The 23923-nt window shown below is 44.1% G+C and overlaps 2 protein-coding genes across 10 annotated transcripts in view; both read left to right on the top strand.

Moving 5' to 3' along the window:
• LOC116943106 (uncharacterized) overlaps positions 1–13989 on the top strand; it is an 88431-nt gene extending 74442 nt beyond the window's left edge. For 2 of the 8 annotated variants that reach the window (XM_032955698.2, XM_076069399.1), the window contains exons 2-4: positions 4334–4838; positions 5698–5784; positions 12171–13989. In XM_032955698.2, the coding sequence (XP_032811589.1) occupies positions 4334–4838; positions 5698–5784; positions 12171–12754 (1176 nt within the window). In that variant the 3' untranslated portion in view covers positions 12755–13989. The other 6 variants (XM_076069440.1, XR_012945247.1, XM_076069373.1 and 3 more) reach the window with 6 other exon arrangements.
• Positions 13990–14939: 950 nt separating this feature from the next.
• LOC116942899 (uncharacterized) lies at positions 14940–22838 on the top strand. Of its 2 annotated transcripts, none has more exons than XM_032955340.2 (4): positions 14940–15273; positions 16586–17091; positions 17657–17743; positions 19010–22838. In XM_032955340.2, the coding sequence occupies exons 2-4, from the start codon at positions 16587–16589 to the stop codon at positions 19681–19683; spliced, it is 1266 nt and encodes a 421-aa protein (XP_032811231.1). In that variant the 5' UTR covers positions 14940–15273; position 16586; the 3' UTR covers positions 19684–22838. The 2 variants fall into 2 exon arrangements, with proteins under 2 accessions (XP_032811231.1, XP_032811220.1); XM_032955329.2 differs by having other exon boundaries at positions 14943–15402.
• The last annotated feature ends 1085 nt before the right edge of the window (positions 22839–23923 follow it).

Below are 23923 nucleotides of genomic sequence, written 5' to 3'. Positions count from 1 at the left end.
ACGTACTCAGATCCGGTGACAATGCATGCCTGTATTAAAATCGGGATCAAGTAATAAATTACTGTAATTAGCTACTTTAAAGCAATTCACATTTTGTATGGACACATTATTTATATATTTTTGTGTGTAGGTCAAAAACGCCGCGGTCCCTAAACGGTGGAATCGGCTCGCACAAAAAGCAAGCGCCGCGTATCTCAGGCGCCATTGACGTACTTCTCGACCGCGAGTTAAACGAAGTTGTTAATAAAACCGTTAAAAAAAACAACTATTTTTTAAAGGAGTTTATTAATAACTATTTGACATTTCATTTCGATAGTGTAATATATATTTTAAAAATTAAGAATGTGTATGTTATTCGACATGTAAATGTCTCAAACTATGTCTACATAATAATACTTTTCATGAGATCAAATTTGCATGCCATTATCGATATATCACAACGATGGTAGATAATGTACAGTATTCACATACCAACTGAGCTTGCTCACACGATAGAGTGGTTTTGCCGGCTTGCTTTTTTGTAATATTATTTTTCGACGGTAAATCGCTACGGTCCCTTAGCGCGTTGAATCAGCTGGTGGCGGCGGAGCGATCAACCTCCGCGCTCCGGGCACCCACCAACCAACCCCAATCTTCTACGACAAAGTAACTCGGATTTAATTATTTGTGCAAAATAATAACAATAATAATTATCATTAAATAACGACGGGTATAAGTTGATGTCGTGTGTTGTTCGCGATGCTTACGTTATTTTTCGCCACGGTCATTCCGCCAATGCAGAGTTAAACTGTGCGGTCGCCTTGAGGCACAATTGGTAGAAGTCAACTTGATGAACTTGAATTGCGAATTAGTGTCGCGACAATAATTATTCCGTGCTGTCACAATCTACTGCTGGATGTTGGTCACCATGGTGGGTTGGGGATGGTGTTTGCCCTTTCTTCACCTGCTGTGTATCCTACTGCTGTCCCTCCCGGCCATATCTAGTGCCACACTCAAGTCTACAAACAGCTACCCTCGTTACTTTGCATCCATACTTGTTGCTCGATTTGGCACTACACCTGCAAATGAAACAGCTCATAGACACTTCTACACTCCATCATTGTATCCTTTTAAACCCTATCTTTTTCCCATTACTTCACCAGCACTCCTTCCAAACTTCATTCTGCTCTTTAAAAAAAACACCATCTGCGAGCTACTGCTATTTGTCCAAGGTTCGCCGCTCTTCATCCTTTCACAGAAAATACTTGTGCAAACTATTCTACTTTTCTTATTTCTGGGTGGTATTGAGCTTCATCCTGGCCCAAATGAAAATAACTCGTATAATTCTGTAGATTTTTCTGGCAGGAAAGGTGTTGGTGTTCTACATGTCAACATCAGAGGGCTTGTGATTAAATTAAGTCAACTAAAACTAGAAGTGGCAAATCTTGACTCGGACATTTTTTGCCGAACAGAAACATTTCTCACTCCTGCCGTCAATGACTTGCAGATTGTGATTGACAACTACAACCTTTTTCGGCTTGACCGAGGATCTAAAAGAGGTGTAATTGACATCTATGTTCGTAATACTATTGCATGTTCACTAGCTCACTCTTTGTTTAAAAAACGTTGCTTTGAAGGCCTGGCTCTCAGAATAACTCCCAAATAACCAACAGATATTGGTAGTGTGCTGCTATCGACCGCCTAGTGGGAAGGATGTTAAAGCTGCATCTGCACTGAGAGAGCTTTTTGGAGGCCTCCCTAAAGGTGAAATAGTTTTAGTGGGTAATCTAAATTGGAATTGGCTAAACCCGCCGGCCGTGGCCACAAATTTTGCAGATGAATTTAATCTGTTTCAATTAATAAATGTCCCCACAAGACCCAACCAAAAAATCCGGGACAGTCATCTCTGCTTGACGTCCTATTGACAAATGCCCCTCACAGTTTCACACTGACTGGTGTTCTGGGCAATAACCTTAGTGATCACTGCTTCATTTTAGGGGTGAGATCATCAGCCAGACCCAAAGCCCCCTCTAAATTGGTGGAGAAGCACTCAATGAGACACTTCAGCACTCAGGCATTTACTAATTATGTGCTTCACTCGGATATTGACAAGGTCTGTGATATCCCCAACCTGACTACGGCTTGGGAGACCTTCAGGTACACGTTTCTCCAAATTCTTAACAAGCATGCTCCGTTGGTTAGATTTTAAACTAAAGGCAACCGCCCACCATGGTTTGATCTTTTGATTAGAAAGGTCATGAAAACTAGGGACAAGGCTTGGGCATGTGCTCAGAAAAGTAATTTGGTCAATGACTGGCTAGAATACAGGATTTTAAGGAATAGATGCGTCAAAAAAATACGGCATGCAAAAAATGCCTACTTTTCCTCCACTCTCCTGGAATCACATGGAAATGCCAGGATTTTCTGGAAAACAATCAAATGTATCGAAAAGGCATCCAAAACAGACAATCTGCCCGTTGAGCTTAACCATAATGGGGAATATTTTTCAGATCCCAAAAAAATAGTTGACAATTTTAACCTGCATTTTTCTGAAGCTGGTAATATTTTTGAAAATGTATTGGGAGTCACCCCTGCTCATGCAAATTCCTACACCCCTGTCCAAACATTAAACGAATTTAGTTTCCAGCCAATCCACGAGAGTAATGTTCTGCAACAACTGTCCTACCTCAAAGGGTCCTCCTCTACCGGAGCAGATAGTATTCCTGTCTTTGCTCTACTAACTGTTGGTCACTTAATATACAAACCTATAGCCCATATTTTCAACCTGTCCATCAAAGAAGCCTCAGTTCCTCTAGAATGGAAACATTCCTATGTCCATCCACTTCACAAAAGGGGCCCTAAAGATGATCCAAATAACTACCGACCTATCTCAATTTTGTCCCCGTTGATGAAATTTATTTTAAAAATTATTAACCTACCAAATTAGCAGTTTCTTGCCCACCAACAATCTACTACATCTAAAACAATCTGGGTTCCGAAAAAAATACAGCACCACATCTGCTGCATTAGACTCTCTGAATAACATTTACAGTAGCCTTGATAATAAGCAGTACTGTGCCTGTCTTTTTCTAGACCTGCCCAAAGCTTTTGATACAGTAGACCACAACACCCTGCTTAGTAAACTAAGTTGCCTCGGTTTTTCCAATAACGCAATAAAATTGTTACAAAATTACCTCTTTTCTCGCACCCAAATTGTATTCACAGATGGTTGGAGGTCAAACAGTGTTAAGATGACAAAAGGGGTTTCACAGGGTTCCATCCTCGGCCCCCTTTTGTTCTCTCTTTATGTCAATGACTTGGGCACTGACCTGGATCATTCCAGGGTAAATTTTTTTGCAGATGACACGATACTGATTACTGCTGGCCGCTGTCCGGATGACGTGATTGCTAAGTTACAGGGTGATTTCAACAAACTACAACATCAGCTAGTTGCTCTTAAACTAGTCCTGAATACCTCCAAAACAAACATATCCAAACCAAACAACGTTTTCCAAATCACCAAAAAATAAAGCCATAATTGCAACGTAACAGTGATCACAAGGACTGTGACCGAATTTTTTACAATAAACTACATAAATAACATGTAACACCAAATCCTAGAGCCATAGCTGGCTGCATGAGTTACTCCATAACAACAGAAGCATCAGTCGGAGTATCAAATTTTTCAATGCACCTTTAAGATCAGCACGCTAAATCAAAATACAGATAATACTTTGCAACGTCATCCGGAGCGAAACATTTTGTTTTATTTTACGCCAATGAATAGCAGTGGCAGCTAGGGGTGTACAACTCCTCTAGAGCAGTTTTGAGAGACGATCTCATTGGTAGCGATTCAAGGTGCAGTTTATTGGTTGCAAGTGGTCCTCTCTAATTCAGTCATTGAAATATGCAGGGAGATGTTGCTTCGGCTGTTGCATAAGATTAGCACAATAGCACCAAATTCCATGCAACAGACAAGTACCCAGTTTTTTTGTAAGATTAGGGGGTTTGATGTCGTGGCTTAGAGTAAAGAGTTAGGGTTTAAGTTACGAGTTAGGATTAGGAATTAAAAGCTTGGATTAAGGTTAGAGTTAGGACTTAGGATTAGAAGTTCAAGTTAGGGTTTAGAGGTTACAGACAGTGGACTGATGTTCTTGCCCTGCATTTGCATGGACATTAGTTTCAGACACTTAAATGGTAACTACTGGTTAGGATGTAATTTTTCAGCAGAAAAACTTGCCCCTGCCATTTGAATGTGGATTTACACCTTCACCTACTTGCTGCCAGAGGAAATGAATGCCGTCGATTGCTCACTTGGGTAAGGAATCCCTTTGAATTAACGTTGGTCTCCCAGATGGCGTGTGCAGTGGCCACCCTGGTGCTGGAGCCGAGCGGGGACTTCCCGGCGTGGCTGGAGGCGCAGGGTGTGAACGCGGAGGTGGCCCGGGCCATGGACTCTGAGCTGGGCATCCGGGACTACGGGGTCCTGCGCGCCTGCGTCAGGGACGGCCTCGTGCGGGCCGAGCTGCTGGCCACGGCGCGCGACCGCCTGCCCTTCGGCTTCTACGCCGTGCTGCGGCAGGTGGTGAAGGCCCTGCGGGGCGCCGAGCACCACGATGGCTCTGGGACGCCGCGCTGGGACGACGCCGCTTCCTCCCCTGGCGACGTGACGCTGGGAGGCCTGGTGGACGTGCTGCTCGCACTGTTCAGTGGCTTGAGCCGGGAGCTGCTGCTGTCCGTGCAGAGGCTGGGAGACATTGATAACACCGGAATGTGCACTGTTGGCTCCCCTTCAGCCAAACCGGTCGTCTCCCCTGAGAACAGTGTGATGAATGAAATTAACGATTACACACTGAACGGTAAATTTGTATTCTTTTCGCTGAACTTATTAAACACGTGAAATGTTTATTTAAAGCAGGCAGTTGGTCGTGATATCTCAATCCTTATATAGTAGTAGATCCTCTCAAAATCAGACTAATTAACATGACCTTTTTAGGTATGGGGGATGTCTGGAATTATGCAAATAATAAAATAATACTTAAGGACTACATTTGAATGATATTTACACGAAATGAACATCTAATATATTCAAATAACTATTTACGATCACATTTTTTACAGTGTAATGCAAAATAACATCACTAGGTACAGTTTAACTGTTTAACCGGAGTCAACGTCACCCTAAAACAGAGGTGGAAGGCTTAAGGTTTACTGGTTGTGGAAGGCTGAAGATAATTTATTTGCAACATGAATGTAAAATCTAAGTTGAGAATAAAAAGAACGAAAACACCTGGCTAAGCACGAGGGGTTCCAAGTGAATGGATTCACCGAATTCCATACACCAGACAAGAACCAAGCTTTAGAATTACGAGTGAACTTATGCACACCATTTCCTACCACGCTAGCATAACAGTGTTGCTTTGCTTGTACTGTATATTTTATACTGTTTACTTTGTTTTCCTGCACCTACGATTAGCACGGTTAGCTACATACGGTGCTATATAAGGTGCGAAAGAAGTTCAACATACATCAGTGATTATTCAAGTAGCCTTCTGGCTTACCCCAAATTTCAGCTTACTACAGGTTTTACTGTATGCTATGTGTGGATTTAGCGACACATCTATATGTTCATTATTTGATGTCACGTCTGGCATTAGCATATGAAGGAATGCTTAGTTTTGGAAAATAAAGCTGCTGATACATTGTGATTTTATGCAGACGAGGATGGCGAGGAATTGATTCCAGACTTGGGAGATTCGAACGCTGTGGATGAATCATCTACAATTAAGACGGAGGCCCTTGAAGGTAAAGCCGAATTATAGAGCCCACGTTTGAACAATTTTTCCAATTTTTGCAGTCATATCACAGATATGTTTCTAGCTCTTCATCATCACCATCAGCCATGATCAATCCACCGATGGGTTAAGGTTTTGAAAGTCATCTTCATCTCTCAGAGTTTTGATTTAAAGCTTTCGTGACTGCAGGGATTCATATTCTTGGTTCTTTCGGTAAAGTCACGTAGAAGGGAAACAATAAAATAAGAAAAATATAAAACAATAAAATTCTCACGACGTTTCGACTCCAACACAAGCAGTCATCATCAGGTGTGAAAACCACAGCAAGAAAATTTGAAAAAAGTGGCATTTTATTTTTAACGTTAGCACCACGGAGAGCAATTTGGCACTTATTCAGATGGACGAGTCCATCTATGTTCGGAAAAGAGGAGGGGGGAGACGAAAATAATGGATGCGGTCTGAAAGCCACTGTAAGCGTGAACAATCAATTAAGACCCGAAATGGTTTATCAAATCCTTCCAATGATTTCTAAGCCAGAATCCATCTTCTCGGTTGAAATTGTCTCTGTGTTTGTATATGTGGATAGCCTCATGAACGAATCTCTCATGGTAGCCAGATGGCTTGCAGAGAACCTCTGTCTTGGAGAAGTCAATGTCATGTGAGCCTACTGAATTATAAGTGATCTGCCACGGCCGAGGTGTTGGTCCTACCGTGTTTTAGGTCTGCTTTGTGTTCACGGATGCGGTCCGAGACATGTCGTTTGGTTTCTCCAATGTAACTACTACCACAGGGGCAACTTAGTTTGTAAACGCCAGGGTACTGTATGTCCGGAATCACATCTTTTACAGACGCAACCAGATCACGAATTTTATGTAATGTGTTGAATCGGACCTGGATCTTGTGTTTATTCAAGATTTTGGAGATCTTTTTTGTGATCCCCACAATGTAGGGTAAAGTGGTGGTTTATAATGGCTCCTCAAGAGGGTCCTTCTTCATGGTTGGAGTGATAGCTTTGCGGATTGTGTAGTCGGAGTAGCCTTAAGAGCTTGGTGTAAGTGCTATGTGTTCCTGGTCGGATATGCATTGGGCTCTATGGAGCAGGTCGGCCATGTGGCCAGATGATAAAAGTGTCATCCACGTACCTCTTCCATAAGGTTGGGCGCAGAGTGGCAGTCTGGATGGCGTCAGTCTCAAATTTCTCCATGAAAATGTTGGCTCCAACCGGAGATAGGGGGGAGCCCATTGGGGTGCCCTCAGTTTGTAGAAAGTTCCATGGCCGGCCTGCTCTAGACCAATTCCTCGACCACATCAATTCCATATACCCAGCCATCAGATTTACGATGTAAGTCGGAAAAGATGGCAAGCTACCTTTTTTGGATGTCCTAATAAAAAAGATACCTGATGGTTCAATGAGCCACTCTGTCTACAGGAAAGCTACCCATATGGATGCTTACCTGAAACCGGATTCCCACCACCATCTATCCCAGAAGAATTCCCTCATCAAGACTCTGCACCCTAAAGCCCAATGCATATCCGACCAGGAACACATAGCCAGTGAACTCAAGCATGTACACCAAGCTCTTAAGGCTAATGGTTACTCCGACTACACAATCCGCAAAGCTATCACTCCAACCATGAAGAAGGACCCTCTTGAGGAGCCATTCAAAACCATCACTTTACCCTACATTGCGGGGATCACAAAAAAGATCTCCAAAATCTTGAATAAACACAAGATCCAGGCCCGATTCAACACATTACATAAAATCTGTGATCTGGTTGCGTCTGTAAAAGATGTGATTCCGGACATACAGTACCCTGGCGTCTACAAACTAAATTGCCTCTGTGGTAGTAGTTACATTGGAGAAACCAAACGGCATGTCTCGGACCGCATTCGTGAACACAAAGCAGACCTAAAACACGGTAGGACCAACATCGCGGCCGTGGCAGATCATTTATAATTCAGTAGGCTCACGTGACATTGACTTCTCCAAGACAGGTTCTCTGCAAGCCATCTGGCTACCATGAGAGATTCGTTCATGAGGCTATCCACATATACAAACACAGAGACAATTTCAACCGAGAAGATGGATTCTGGCTTAGCAATCATTGGAAGGATTTGATGAACTATTTCGGGTCTTAATTTATTGTTCACGCTTATGGTGGCTTTCAGACCGCATCCATTATTTTCGTCTCCCCCCTCCTCTTTTCCGAACATAGATGGACTCGTCCATCTGAATGACTGCCCAATCACTTTCCGTGGTGCTAACGTTAAAAAAGCCACTTTTTTCAAATTTTCTTGCTGTTGTTTTCACACCTGATGATGATTGCTTGTGTTGCAGTCGAAACGTCGTGAGAATTGTATTGTTTTATATTTTGATTATTTTATTGTTTCCCTTCATGACTTTACCAAAAGAACCAAGAATATGAATCCCTGCAGTCACGAAAGCTTTTAATCAAAATGTAACCACCTCTACGGGGAGGGTTTCCACATAACTTTGAGATCCTTCAACCAACTCCAGGATAAGAAGGCTCAGCTGATCGAGTCTCTCACCTTTCTGAAGAAATGCCGCGACTCTGGGGTAATACCAATCGCATTTACACTGACCTCTGCTGCTGTCACTTTTTCCAATGTGAAACGAATTCTTTTCAGAACCAGCTTAGCTCTTATCTCAGAGAAAATCAGACGTATATACACCGAACTAGATCAGTTAGACAAGACACTCTACAATTCACACATATCATTGACGGCAACAATGTCCACATCGGATTGGGAACATGTAGACAATATGACTGCCTCTTCATCTGCCACTATGTCGACCAAATGTAAGGACAACCTGATTTCCAAATTTATCCTCTCCAACAAAAGACCGGATCCACACACCAAAAAGCTAGACGTTAACAAAGTCGTAATTCATCGCAGTAACAGTTCTATTTCCGATGGTCTGAAATCCGTTTTAGCTAAAGGGTTAAACTTTGCAGTCACACCTAAACACATACCAGTTAATGATATCATTGCCCAAGTAGACGTGGCGCTCAAGGGCCTGGGTCACATCGCTGCAGACGTAGCAAGATCTGAAATCGCTGCAACCCTCAAAAACGCTAAGATGCCAGCTAGCAACCTCAGCAAAGATGAGCGTTTTGAATTATATAAATTGAAAAGGGATGACATTGTCATCCTCTCATTTGACAAGGGCAATGCCACTGTCATCATGGATAAAATAGAATATAACAACAAAAATAAAAAGCGATCCCACCAACAGCCTCGTAATACAAACCAACAATCATTTCTAATTCAACCGCATTAATTGATCAATCCAAACAGTTCTCGTTGAAACCTTCTGCTGCCAGGCTACCAAGATTATGTGGCTTACCAAAAATACATAAAGTAGATACACCCTTTCGTCCCATCGTCTCTACTATCAACTCCCCCACCTACAAACTGGCTCGTTTTCTGTCTGAAATCCTGCGGCCTTTCACTGGAAAAACCACCTCTGCGGTACAAAATTCTGCTCACCTGGTATCGACAATCACGGGTATTTCCCTGTCCCCAGACGACCTGCTTGTCAGTTTTGATGTAGTTTCCTTATTCACAAAAGTTCCTGTACCTGACACCATCGCAATCATTGAAGACTTGGTTCATCAAGGACTAAACACTGAGGTACCCCCCCTGGTGAGACACTGCTTAACCAATACATACTTCACTTGGAATGGAACTTTCTACAAACAAACTGAGGGTACCCCAATGGGCTCCCCCCTATCTCCGGTTGTAGCCAACATTTTCATGGAGAAATTTGGGACTGACGCCATCCAGACTGCCACTCTGCGCCCAACCTTATGGAAGAGGTACGTGGATGACACTTTTGTCATCTGGCCACATGGCCGGCCTGCTCTAGACCAATTCCTCGACTACATCAATTCCATACACCCAGCCATCAGATTTACCATGGAAGTTGAAAAAGATATGGCAAGCTACCTTTTTTGGATGTCCTAATAAAAAAGAGACCTGATGGTTCAATGAGCCACTCTGTCTACAGGAAAGCTACCCATACGGATGCTTACCTGAAACCGGATTCCCACCACCATCTATCCCAGAAGAATTCCCTCATCAAGACTCTGCACCAAAGAGCCCAATGCATATCCGACCAGGAACACATAGCCAGTGAACTCAAGCACGTACACCAAGCTCTTAAGGCTAATGGTTACTCCGACTACACAATCCGTAAAGCTATCACTCCAACCATGAAGAAGGACCCTCTTGAGGAGCCATTCAAAACCATCACTTTACCCTACATTGCCGGGATCACAAAAAAATCTCCAAAATCTTGAATAAACACAAGATCCAGGTCCGATTCAACACATTACATAAAATCCGTGATCTGGTTCCGTCTGTAAAAGATGTGATTCCGGACATACAGTGCCCTGGTGTCTACAAACTAAGTTGCCTCTATGGTAGTAGTTACATTGGAGAAACCAAACGACATGTCTCGGACCGCATCCGTGAACACAAAGCAGACCTAAAACACGGTAGGACCAACACCTCGGCCGTGGCAGATCACTGTTATAATTCAGTAGGCTCACATGACATTGACTTCTCCAAGACAGAGGTTCCCTGCAAGCCATCTGGCTACCATGAGAGATTCGTTCATGAGGCTATCCACATATACAAACACAGAGACAATTTCAACCGAGAAGATGGATTCTGGCGTAGCAATCATTGGAAGGATTTAATAAACCATTTCTGGTCTTAATTGATTGTTCACGCATACGGTGGCTTTCAGACCGCATCCATTATTTTCATCTCCCCCCTCCTCTTTTCCGAACATAGATGGACTCGTCCATCTGAATAACTGCCAAATCGCTCTCCGTGGTGCTAACGTAAAAAAAGCCACTTAAATTTTTTTTGCTGTGGTTTTCACACCTGATGATGATTGCTTGTGTTGCAGTTGAAACGTCATGAGAATTTAATTGTTTTATATTTTTATTATTTTATTGTTTCCCTTCTACGTGACTTTACCGAAAAAAACAAAAATATCTCTCAGAGTCTCGCGATGAAAGTCTATCAAACTCCTGCACACGAGATGATTTCATCGCTGCATCTCCATGGTGGGCATCATCTCGGACATGTTGCCTGCTTTGGCTGCCACTCTTTTTAGCCTCGACCACCGGCCCTTATATGCTTTAGCAGACTGTACTGCCCAAGCCCATTCTTTTTTTTACAGTAAATGACTCAAAACAGGAGGAATTGTCCACGTTTCTGGCTATCGCCAGATGAAGTCAGTTGTAGTTACCAAAATTGTAAATGTGGGTTTACTCTCCAACACACCGGTGTGCTGAACTAGTAATGAATTGGCACGTTTTGTTTATGGGACAAATCTTACAAAATGGCTGTGTCGGGTGGTGGCGGGTTTAACGACACATTTATAAATTTCCACGATCTAACCCAAAAATACCTCTTACAGATAACATTGGTTGCGAAAGCATACGTGTTAAACTGAATATGACTCCCATTATTGCCATAAGTTATCTGATCCATATCTTCCTATCTCTGTGTATCTTCTTCTCTCCATACTTAATTTTGTACTTTTTAGTTTTTCTATTTTATTCCTCTTCCGTGTTTTGGATCCATATAACAGGTAATATACGTTAGACTTAAAGAAAACTGATTTATAAAAAATATATATAAAATGTATTTTAAATCGGTTATTTAAGTGGTAGTTATTTTTTTAAATAATCGCAACGAAATTAAATCAGAGAATAAAGACACGATGGACGCACGGCTAGAAACCCACTGCTTTGAATCACTTTCAAAATCGACCAAGTCGAGAATTGGACAAGTCATTGTATCCGGTCGAGTGTCAATGACGCTGGGTACATTCTAAAATAAATCAAACATTTGCTACAGATGGTGAACTTTAATTGCAGAGTTTACTGCTTCGTTTTCGTGTTTTTTTGTCCTGTATGTATGGACGTTGAACTTCTTTCGCACTGTACGTAACCAACTGTGATAATCAGAGGTCCTTGGCTCATACCCCCTCAATCATGTCCAATCATGATATGTCTTCGCCTCTCTGTACAGTTGCCACCGCCTTTTTGTAAATCCAAGCTGCATCTTTCTTGTTAAGGCTCTTGACATATACCCAACATCCTTTGAGAACCTATTTCCTATTTCATAAAGCTTTCTCCTCAGAGAATGTGCCCAATCCGTTTATATTTTCTTTTGTGGGTTGTTCCAACTATGTAACTCCTTTCATTCCACTCAATTTAATTAATCCATTTGACATCAAAACCCACATCTCAACACTTTGCAGCCTTATTACTTCTTTCTTTCTCAGAATCCCAATTTCTGATGCTGTTCTGTTAGTAACACATTTTTTTGTATTGTTTTCCCCCACACAGGTGCTAGTGGCATTGAAGAAAATTCGGGGTTCATTGTGCAAGACGTGGTTTCACTACAAGGGATGGGACTGAACTTCGCAAACTCCGAAAAAGTTGCTTCGTGTTCACGGCTGCAGCAGTATCACAATTGGCAGAGGACTGGAAGTGAAATGGATACGGATAATAATTCTGCAAAAACTGGACACTATCACGGGCGACAGGAACCACCAAACGCAATCGAGGATTTGCCTAGCAGTCGGCAGGATCCTGCTGTTGAAGAGGCCGACCGATCAGTTAACCAGCTGGACACGTTAACGTCGCTGGAAGCGAACGGGAATGTTAACTTGGTGAACAAGCCATACGAGTGCACGGTGTGCAAGAAGAGCTTTGTGCGGCTCTCACTTCTTAGATATCACCAACGCATACACACGGGAGAGAAGCCCTACCGTTGCGAAATGTGCAACCGGTCCTTTGCGCAGTCTTGCAATCTGAAGGTCCATGAGCGCACGCACACAGGGCAGAAGCCCTACCGTTGTGATATTTGCAACAGCAGCTTCTCGCGCAGTCATCACTTAACAGGTCACCAGCGCACGCACAAGCCTTGAGCAGAAATAGTGGTACAAGAAATACGATTGTTGATTTGTGCATAATTGATTTGTGCTACTGGACATCTGTGAAAACTACTGAACATCTGTGAAAAAGAGCTAGCTTATCGAATTCCTCCAGTATAAATACATATTCTGATTTTCAATAATTGTGCTATCAGTATCAGGTCATGAAGAAAATTATCCATTCAGAACTCTCACATAGAAGTGCAACCCTTTGTGCCAGAGAACGGCCTACTTGAGCAGATCAAATCCATCCTCGTGGCCTATGGTGCACACAGTAGAGGGTAAGGTGGTAGTGCTTTTCCCTACCATCTTTCCACTTAGTGAAACATTTTAATTTTCAGAATTACATTTAGCCAAATTAAGTGCAGAATCTAATTTTATGTGATGGGTTGTCCTGTCCCCTTAGCAGAAAAACACCCCCAAAATCATAATGTTTCCACCTCCATGTTTGACGATGGGGATGGTGTTCTTGGGGTCATAGGCAGCATTCCTCCTCCAAACACGGCGAGTTGAGTTGATGCCAAAGAGCTCCATTTTGGTCTCATCTGACCACAACACTTTAACCCAGTTGTCCTCTGCATCATTCAGATGTTAATTGGCAAACTTCAGACGGGCATGAATGTGCTTTCTTGAGCAGGGGGACCTTGCAGGCGCTGCAGGATTTCAGTCCTTCACGGCGTAGTGTGCTAACAATTGTTTTCTTGGTGACTATGGTCCCAGCTGCCTTGAGATCATTGACAAGATCCTCCCGTGTAGTTCTGGGCTGATTCCTCACCGTTCTCATGATCATTGCAACTCCACGAGGTGAGATCTGGCATGGAGCTCCAGGCCGAGGGAGATTGACAGTTCTTTTGTGTTTCTTCCATTTGCGAATAATTACACCAACTGTTGTCACCTTCTCACCAAGCTGATTGGCAATGGTCTTGTAGCCCATTCCAGCCTTGTGTAGGTCTACAATCTTGTCCGTGACATCCTTGGAGAGCTCTTTGGTCTTGGCCATGGTGGAGAGTTTGGAATCTGATTGAGTGATTGCTTCTGTGGACAGGTGTCTTTTATACAGGTAACAAGCTGAGATTAGGAGCACTCCCTTTAAGAGTGTTTTCTTAAGAGTGTGCTCCTAATCTCAGCTCGTTACCTGTATAAAAGACACCTGGGAGCCAGAAATCTTTTTGATTGAGAGGTGGTCAAATACTTATTTCCCTCATTAAAATGCAAATCAATTTATAACATTTTTGACATGCGTTTTTCTGGATTTTGTTGTTATTCTGTCTCTCACTGTTCAAATAAACCTACCATTAAAATTATAGACTGATCATTTATCAGTGGGCAAACGTACAAAATCAGCAGGGGAGCAAATACTTTTTCCCCTCACTGTATGTGTGAGTGGTGGTTTATTTGACCAGTAGACTCTCTCGACTATCCGCGTGTGGTTTATCCGGTTTGCGGTTTAATCGCGCACCTGAAATTTTGACATAAATTACTAATTGCTCATGGTTTTTCCCTTAAACCTAAATTAATCATCTAAACACAGACATATATAGAGACCAGAGGACGCCAACAGGCGAACAGCACAAAGACAATAATGTAATACTGGCAAAGGAGGTCTCGTGATGCAGTTGCTCACCCCGAGCTCTCAATGTCCTGGTAGTGGCGTTGTCTTTGTGCTGTTCGTCTTTTGGCGTCCACCCTCCGGTCTAATACCGTTTTCACCGCAAGTATATGTGGTTAATGCAGACATGATTCCTTGCAAAGGTTTCGGTTTGGTGTTTTAACATCTGAACACCTGTTTTATTGCCAGAAAGGGGAAAACCCTATTATCATGGGGGCCGTCCATAAATGACGTCACGCACCTGGGGGGGGGGGGTCAGACATTTGTGACGATGTGTGATGAGGGTGGGGGGGGGTTTGAGAAATGTGACGTCACATCAAAATGCGCAACTTTAAATAAATATAGACAACACTTTATACTTAATTAAATAGACTTTGTAATAAACGTTTTCTCTTACAACATCAGAGTGCAGCGCCAGATTAAATACGCACGACAATGACAATAGTTGAAAGTGATTTGAAGCATGTTTTATTTTCAAGATGGAAATATGGTTTGGGGGGGCGGCAGAGCTTTGTGACATCATATTTGAGGGGGGGGTCTGACTTTGTGACGCCGTGTGACGAGGGGGGGTTAAAAATCGTCCAAAATCGCGTGACGTCATTTATGGACGGCCCCGTACACTAACAACTATCCATAGACTCAACATTGCCCATCAACTCAACGCTGCACCTCCCGAGTATAATTATCACGGTTGGGCGACGTGCTGTGCGAAAGAAGTTCAACGTGCGTGCCTGGGTGTTGGGTTTCATCGATACTGCTGCAGAATCGAGTGGGTGTCAAATCGCCGCGGTCCCTGACTTTTTTTTTTATAAAAGGAGGCAGCTGTAGGAGCGATTTGGTGATTCGGGTTGGGTTTTTATTTATTTCCTTTTGAGGCCGCCGCTTCCAACATCGACTGCCTTTCGTGAGTGTAACAAAAAACGTTATCATCCACATCAGCAACAACACCTACTACTACAACAAATAAACATCATCATCCGTTACAGCAACATCGTCGTAAGCTTGCCTGGGCCCGGAGACTAAACGGAATCGCGTACGTAGTCTCTGTGTCTGTCTGTGTCTGTGTGTGTGCGTGTCTTTGTCTGTCTGTGTGGGTTTGCGTGTTTGTCTGTGTCTGTCTGTGTGTGTTTTTGTCTGTGTCTGTGTGGAGAGCGATCGTGTAGCGGTTAGCGCGCTGCACTATGAACCTGGCGACCCGACTTCCATTCCCGCTCACGGCCAACACCCCAGTGACGATTATTTGAACCGGTCCTGGGCCTCCCCTAGATCGACTCAGCCTTAAATGAGTACCTGGTGCGATGTGTAAACATCGCCACTGGGGAGACAAAGGCGGTCGGGCGTGGTGCTGGCCACCCACCCCCTCGTGTGCCGTTCCGGCCTTCATAGGTGCTCGCTAACAGCACTTGCCCCGACAGTCTGTTACAGGCTACACGGGGGATTTTTGTCTTTGTTTACGGTGAATAGGGACTGCCTCCAAATGCCCAGCTGCGTGTTAAATTGACTTTGTTAAAAAAACAAAACCAACTGACTTCACCGGGGGCCCTGTCGCATGGGGGTGGGGACTTGGTGCATCAACGGCAGCCATATTACATCAGGATGACTTTCCTGGCAGCTAATTGGCTGGTGTAGTGATGATGTCATCCCTAGCGACCACTGTATGGCTGAGACACACATACCGCTGCCTGCTCGGAATTATTTTGCGATTTTTTTTTATGTAATCAGGCCCCAGAGCACTAAGCTTCTCGGTCCGGCAATCCGGGGTTTTACTGCAGCTTCAAAGACCAATTCTATCGATGCTACCTCCCCTGCCCATTACTTGCATTTCAGTTAACCTGTGTTAATATGTTTAACTTGACAATGTTCTAAACCTGATCATGATTTTCAGCTGTTGGTCAATGGCCAGGGGACCAGGTTAGACATCATTCGGCACTGATGCTGGCAATTTCCTGGAATGAAATTCGGATAGAAGGGCTCATAAGGCCATCTATCTCCCCCTTAAAAGAGAATTAGTCTCAATGTGCACTCAACATCATCAGCCATTGTCTGTTCACTGCTGGAGGATTCATCCACATGCCGTCGGCATCCCTCGCAGTTCAATGCTGCTTCCATCCATCTTCGCGTAAACTGATTTCATCGCTGCACCTCCACGGTGGTTATGAGAAGTTTCTTGTCTTCAATGCATTCATCACTGTTTTCAAATATTTACGTCCCATCAGAATGGCATGCATGGTGACCACCCCAGTGCTGGAGCCAAGTGGGGACTTCCCAGCGTGGCTGGAGGCACAAGGCGTGAACGCGGAGGTGGCCCGGGCCATGGACTCGGAGCTGGGCATCCGGGACTACGGGGTCCTGCGCGCCTGCGTTGGGGACGGCCTCGTGCGGGCGGAGCTGCTGGCCGCGGCGCGCGACCGCCTGCCCTTCGGCTTCTACGCCGTGCTGCGGCAGGTGGTGAAGGCCTTGCAGGGTGCTGAGCCCCGCGACGCTGGGATGCTGCGCTGGGACGACGCCACCGCTTCCTCCCCTGGCGACGTGACCCTGGGAGGCCTGGTGGAGGTGCTGCTCGCGCTATTCAGCGGCTTGAGCCGGGAGCTGCTGCTGTCCGTGCAGAGGCTGGGAGACATTGATAACACTGGAATATGCTCTGTTGGCTCCCCTTCAGCCAACACTGTCGTTTTCCCTGAGAACAGTGTGATGAATGAAATTGAAGATTACAAAGTGAACGGTAAAGTTGTATTCTTGTTCGCCGACCTTATTTTATAATCGTGGTTCTTTCAGTAAAGTCACGTAAATAGAAGAAAAAAAATCAAAAAGTGAAAATAAAAGTAAAAATAAAATAACAAAATAAATAAATGTAAAGTCATAAAAGCAAAAAACCCACGATGTTTCGATCGCAACACAAGCAGTCTTTATCAGGTGGAGAGAAAAGTGGGGGCAAGCCTCCAAATGTAGCTGCTTATGAGGATTGTCCCCACTTTTCTCTCCGCCTAATGAAGACCGCTTGTGTTGCGATCGAAACGTCGTGGGTTTTTTGTTTTCATTACTTTCAATTTATTATTTTAATTTTATTTGATTATTTTCATTTGTATTTTATTTTCATTTATTTTTTACATGACTTTACCGAAAGAACCAAGAGTATGAATTCCTGCAGTCACGAAAGTTTTAAGTCTAAACTTATTTGATAACACTAAATATCTCATTTATGGTATTCAGCCATTGTATTTCGTAAACTTGTAAAATAATGCATAGGTTTGGAAAATAAACCCGCAAATGCATTATGCTTCATACAGATGAAGGTGAGAAGAACTTCATTCCAGATATGGGAGAATCGCAAGCTGTGGACGCATCACCTTTCATAAAGACGGAAGCCCTTGAAGGTAAAACCAAATTATAAACCCAATTTTAACGTTTTCCATTCCCCTCTAATAATAATAATATTCATCCTTTTGTCAATCTACTTCTGTATGAAGGCCTCCCCCACCCCACGTTGGTCATGATAATTATTGACCATACTTCACCAAGCTGCTTGATGCAAGTTGGTGAAGGTGGTTCTCAGGACTGCTTCAGATTTCACCTGCCACAAGTAAAAGCCATGGCCGTGAATCAAACTCAGGGCTGGGTTTTTAGCTTAGTGTGTTAACCCACTGCACCATTGCTGCAACATTCACCTCTGTGTTTCTACATCTCTGTGTCTATCACTGTCTGTATCTGTGCTGTGTGTCACTCTGCTCTCTGTACTGCCGAGGGAATGCATACGTCCTAAATTTCATAATGCCGAACACGCAATACAAACCGAAAACACATCGGAGAAGCACATTGATTTGAGAGTCCACAGCAAATTGCACCATTACCGTTTTCTTGAGGGAAAGGTATGTTTAACTTATTTTGCACGTACGTAGCCAACCGTGCTAATCGGAGGTGCGGGGGACGGATAAACTAAACAAGAAAGACAGTTATAAAGAAATGAGTTTCCAAGTGGACTTTTTATAGTGCAGATGCACAGCATGGTATGCACGTACAGCTGGTGACAACAACATTTGGATATCCAATGCATGAAATGGTTAAAACTGGTTACCTAAATTATGTATAATGGTTTTTGTTCCTTTGTGAAAAGTAAATTCATTTTGGTTTTTGATTAGAGTCCAAAATCGAAAGCAACTACAGTAAAACCTTGGATTTGCGAGCATAATTCGTTCCGGAAACGTGTTTGTAATCCAAAGCACTCGTATATCAAAGCAGTCGTATATCAGTTGTGATCACGTGACGCTCGGCAGACAAAGCGTATACGTACTACTCGTATTTCAAGACCTCGCTCGTTTATCAAATTAATATTTATTTAAAAAATTTGCTCGTCTTGCAAAACACTCGCAGACCAAGTTACTCGCAATCCAAGGTTTTACTGTATATCTTGTTAACGGTTGAAGTTTTTAGTTCAGTTCTACTCTGGTCGCTACTAAATCAAATGGGAGAATAAAGAGACAACAGTTGGCATGGAGTCCCTTCCAGAACTGGCCACAAGGGTATGAAACAGAAGTTACTGTATCAACTCAAGTGCAAATGTGAAGCATTTTCAAATGTCTGATTTTTGTTTGCTTAACTGCCTATGGCTTCTTAATAACATGTTCAATGGTATGCCCATACAGGTTCAAGTGACATCGAAGGCAATTCAGTGCAAGATGTGGTTTCACTCCAAGCAATGGGAAACCATTTTGCGAATGTTGGTGACATTGGTGAAGTTGATGATGTTGATGACGTTGGTGACGTTGGTTCATGTTCATGGCAACAGCAGCAGCAGCAGCAACAACAGCAGCAGCAGACAGGAGACAGAATGCGAAGAAGCTGTCAAGTTGACGAGGTGGAAAACATTTCTCTGCGCAGCTTGTACACGTCCCACCCTCCAGCAAATCGACATGTTCACGGGCGACAAGCGCCACTGAACATTACCGAGGCTCTGCCGAGCGATGTGCGGCAGAATCCTGCTTTTGCAGAGGAAAATCCAGCGGAGCGCCAGCTTTACATGGTGGGGTGCGGTTCGCGACAAGCGAGCGCGAACGTCAACTCGGCGAAGCCGTACGAGTGCACGGTGTGCAAAAAGAGTTTCGCGTGGCGCTCGCTCCTGCGGTACCACCATCGCGTGCACACGGGAGAGAAGCCGTTCCGCTGCAGCGTGTGCAACCGGTCCTTCTCAAACTCTGGCAATTTGAGGGTCCACGAGCGCACGCACACGGGGGAGAAGCCCTACCGGTGCAAGATCTGCAACAAATGCTTCAAACAGAGTCAACACTTAAAAGGTCACGAGCGCACCCACAGGGCTTGAGCAAGTCGGGGGAGCGAGAAATGCGACGGTAGTTTCGAGCATAATTATTTTTTTGAATGGAACGAGGTAAATGGTGAAGTTGTTAAATCACCGAATCTTTATTAATTTACACTGGAGAAATCCGATGAGCTATGAAGCTCTTTTTTTCCACATGTCCAGTGGTCACAGAGGATCTGGAGTACGTTAGGGCAAGGTTCCACACAGTACGCAAAATGGGATTGGCTATCAAGAAGTTTGGTACGCTATAGCGAAAGCACAAAATGGGAGGGCCTAAATCTGGGTATTACTGTAAAAGAGAACTACCTCCCAAGATACATTTAAGTGACCACTGATCCACACAGTAAGGGGGTAGTATTTCCTCAACAAACACACGTTATTTTATACACACATTAATTCGCACAGATGTACATGTGCACACAGTCTCCACTCGTGATGAGTTTCAAATTAACATTTTCTCAGATATTGGTTTCTGAGGGCAAATCCCTATTTTTGTTTAGTTTAGTATTTTCAGATTGGATGCCTGCCCTCTGGTGTTTAGGCTCCACCTCTTTCTCTTTAGGCTCTGCCCCTTTCCTTTTGGACACGAGCTTGACATTATTTTGGTGGCTGCTTTGTAAAGACAGTGCTGCTTATTTTCCCACGAGACTTGGGAACTCTGGGCCAAAGTCAATTTGATTTTGTAATTTTACAATGTAACTCTCATGTGCTGCGGGCCACTGGTGGCCTTTAGTGCGGCCCCTGGTGGCCTTTAGTGCGGCCCCTGACGTGCGGCCCCCAGCAATACACAACATTTGAAAACACCCCTTCGTGTTGTCGAACCCAATGGTTTCAAATGTGTGGCGGCCTTCACACTTATGTCATATCTGCGAAAGTGGCCCCCTCCCTCTGAAAACTAGTGAAGAACACCTTGCTATGCTGACTCCTTGAAGACAGTGAGTGCCCGCGGTGGAACTTGTGCTAAGTGTACTGCACAACGACATTGCATCTCTTGCAAAGCACCAGGGTGGTAGGATGCCTTGCGCTGAGGCTATGGATAGCCTGTTTATTACTGGCCATGACTAATTCGTACTACCGCATCTACAAATAAAATTAAGGAATCGTGCGCAGTAATCTAAATTTATGAGTTGCATTTTTTCCATAGACTCCCAGCGCATAATACATTTTGCAGCTAGTACATTTATCAGTAATTTGCAAATAATTAAAGTCAATCAAAACATACTTGTGTGATAAAGACTTAAAAGATGTATGTGGTCTGAATGAGGCCCATCCAGAGAGTTGGAAGGCAAAAGATAACAAAGAGACGGACGGCGATGAAACGCAGCAAGAGACGGCTACGGTCATTGGCTGTTCACCAGGACAGTGTTGTCGCTCTGGAGATCGATGATCGATGTTCGATGGTTGCCGCGTTGAAGGCATTCTCACTTAACAGAGCGGGCCCCGTGAAGGCTACCATCTTCCACTCCCACCAGGGCAGTAGGCGACAGGGAGAGGGGGGGGAGCCACAGAGCTTCCACAGGCCGAGCTGAAATCCTCTTTTCACGAGTGGCCAACACAGGCACGACTATGTAATACAGTACTGCGAGCAAAACTGGTTTTTCGACAAGCTATTTCATTGCGAGAACAGCGTGACTGACTTTAAATTGCCGGGAGCGCTGTGCGTCCTGAGTGCTTCCTGTAATCTCCTGGACAAATCTGTGGAAAAGAATTGCTTTATAGCTCATCGAATTTTTCCAGTTATAAATATTCTGATTGTGAATTGATGACGCTCATCCACTACTACTGCTGCTGTTCGCCGTTCACTACTGTTGGGTGCTTTTCACTGTTGCTACTGCTGGTTTCCTGATGCGTGTTCCTCTTACAACTGCCGAATCCACTACTACCTGGTATTCTCTGGTGCTTGTCGTTGGGATGCGTAGATTGTGCTCGCGTGGTCTTGACAAATGTATGTAAGTTGAACTTCTTTCGCACCGTACATAGCCAACCGTGCTAATGAAGCTCACCGACCGGACAGTATTGGAGTCAAAGGCTATCACTTTACCCACTCCCATGTGCCTGCCTATCAAACAAAATTCAACTTTACTCCAAAGTGCGAGTTTGGTTTGTGCGATTTCTCGTATATGCGGGTAACTTATTTCTTTTAGAACTGCTTTTTGTGTTTAGTTTGTTGTCTTTCCCCCGCATATCCGATTAGTACGGTACGAAATAAGTTAAACATACAACATTAAACCTGTTTCCACCCAAAATTCAGAATTGGCGATTTAATTTCACCCATGCGGCTATGGCGGTCGGACTTGGGAAATTGTGTTCTGTATGCGCTACCGGGCAGGTTTTGCGTTGCGTCCTTTTTAAAAAAAAATGCATCTACTGCATGTACCGCATGTTTAACTTCTTTTGCACCGTACGTTGCCAGCCGTACTAATCATAGGTGGTCGGGGAGGACAACAAACGAAATACAAATAATTAAAAGTTGCATAGCTCCAGTGGCTTCCTAATATCGGAAGGAAGAGCGTTCCAGAGGGCCGCAGAAGTGCATCTGAAAGCGCGCAATGCGGTTAACCGCCTTTGTTCGATCACTTCGCCAAAAGCCGCTGCTGCGAGGATGACCGGAGTTTGCGTGATGGTTTATGCTCCCTATACGAGATCGGCAAGGTAAAGCGAAGGAAACCTCGAGTCCTGCATCAGGTTCGTAGTCCGTGGGTAAAACGTCGGAAAAGTGGATGATTTTATTTAGTTGGGAGCTCACTTGTGGAAGGTGGGGGGGGGCGGGGGTGCCCGGGAAGTGAGGTCAGGTACCCTGCCCTGATCCAGGACTGGGTGACCTTTAGTGCGGACTCTGACAATAACCCTAATGTGAAAACACCCTCCACAATCGTGCTGTGAAACCCAATGGTTTCAAATGTGTGGGTGGCCCTGACATTGATGTCTTATGGGCGAAAGTGCTCCCCGCTCTTAACATTCGTGAAGAACGCTGGAGATGGAACCACTGTGCTACCACTCCCAAACTCTCAATCGAGCAAAAAAATCAATCGCTCCCAATGTGTTTGCGCCTTTACGATGTTGCTGTTTGTTGTTTCGTGGTGATGATGATTGGCTTTTTTCTCCCCAAGGTAGGCAAGTGTCGTACTCGGAGTATAATAAAAGAAACGTATACCTTTTGTCATCGAGATTGCCTTGCAAACACCGAGAAAATAAGTTGAAATGCATAGAAAATGTATACGAAATGGGATCCGGACGTTTGGCAATGGTAATTATTCAGAGCAGAACTATGGATTGCCTCTTGAATATGACCCTTAACATGCGTCGACTCGCTGCATATTTAAGTGCAATCGCAGTGGTTTGTGTACAGCAGTGGTTCTCAACAGGAGAGGGGGGGTACGTGAGGTTATTTGTGTGAAATTATATAATACGCGAGTCATTGGTGAATAATAATTTTTGAATTTGCCAATATAAACAAACTATGATGAAACTTCAAATCAAAAAGGTAACCTAGAACGATATAAGAGACTTAAACTCATTAATCATAAACAATGTGGTTTCCAAGAGTTGAATGTCTGTTCAATGTCTTTTATTCACTTGCAATTACTAGCTAGTTAGGATACCTCCCAAAATGAACAAGTGAATCGATGGTGACCCGAGTCACAATCGTGACCCGGGGGTGCCAAACCTCCATAACTCCGAAACCAGAAGGCCTATGAAGACGGGAGATGTCACTGAGCCCGATACGCAATGCCAAATATGGAAATAAAAAAACACGCAAAACACTCATAAAAAAGGGGGGCTGCTGGGGATTTGTGCGTGGCAACGGCTGTTTATTTCTTGTTTTGAAAGTACAGCAGGATGCTGGTCTGGTCATTCCCCAGCACGTTCTGCTTCTTACGGGGGCGGCCACCCTCCTTGTCTTTGGGAGCGAGACCACTTGGAGGCAATGGCGCACCAGGCGCTCTCTTGGTACGGCCTGCGGTCATGGTCGTGCTGGCTGGATCGACATCGTCGTCATCATCGCTCCCCGCGTCGCCCTCCGGCAGGACAGGGTAGTACCAGCGATGCTCCCAGAAAAAAACCTTAAACTATGCCCGACCCACCAATATTTGGCGGTGACCCGGGCTACCGCCAATCGATTCAAGTGGTCAAAATATTTAAGTTCATTATTCACTTTTATTTTTCAGAATCATGGAGGGCCAGGTAAGGGGATTACTCTGTTGAAACAAAAGTCAGTAGGCAAACAAGGTTGAGAACTGAA

This window comes from Petromyzon marinus, chromosome 1 (assembly GCF_048934315.1).
Source record: "Petromyzon marinus isolate PM22_M1 ecotype Great Lakes invasive population chromosome 1, UKy_Petmar_22M1.pri1.0, whole genome shotgun sequence".
NCBI lineage: Eukaryota > Metazoa > Chordata > Hyperoartia > Petromyzontiformes > Petromyzontidae > Petromyzon > Petromyzon marinus.
Note: the sequence above shows the minus strand (reverse complement) of the source record. Positions and strands in the feature narration are given on the sequence as shown.

What these genes read in the sequence shown, in the direction of transcription:
- LOC116942899 (XM_032955340.2), top strand. Translation starts at nt 16,587, where the DNA reads ATGGCATGCATGGTGACCACCCCAGTGCTGGAGCCAAGTGGGGACTTC. An exon ending in TGAAGATTACAAAGTGAACG is followed by an intron (nt 17,092 to 17,656) that starts GTAAAGTTGTAT and finishes TGCTTCATACAG; the next exon opens with ATGAAGGTGAGAAGAACTTC. An exon ending in AAAGACGGAAGCCCTTGAAG is followed by an intron (nt 17,744 to 19,009) that starts GTAAAACCAAAT and finishes ATGCCCATACAG; the next exon opens with GTTCAAGTGACATCGAAGGC.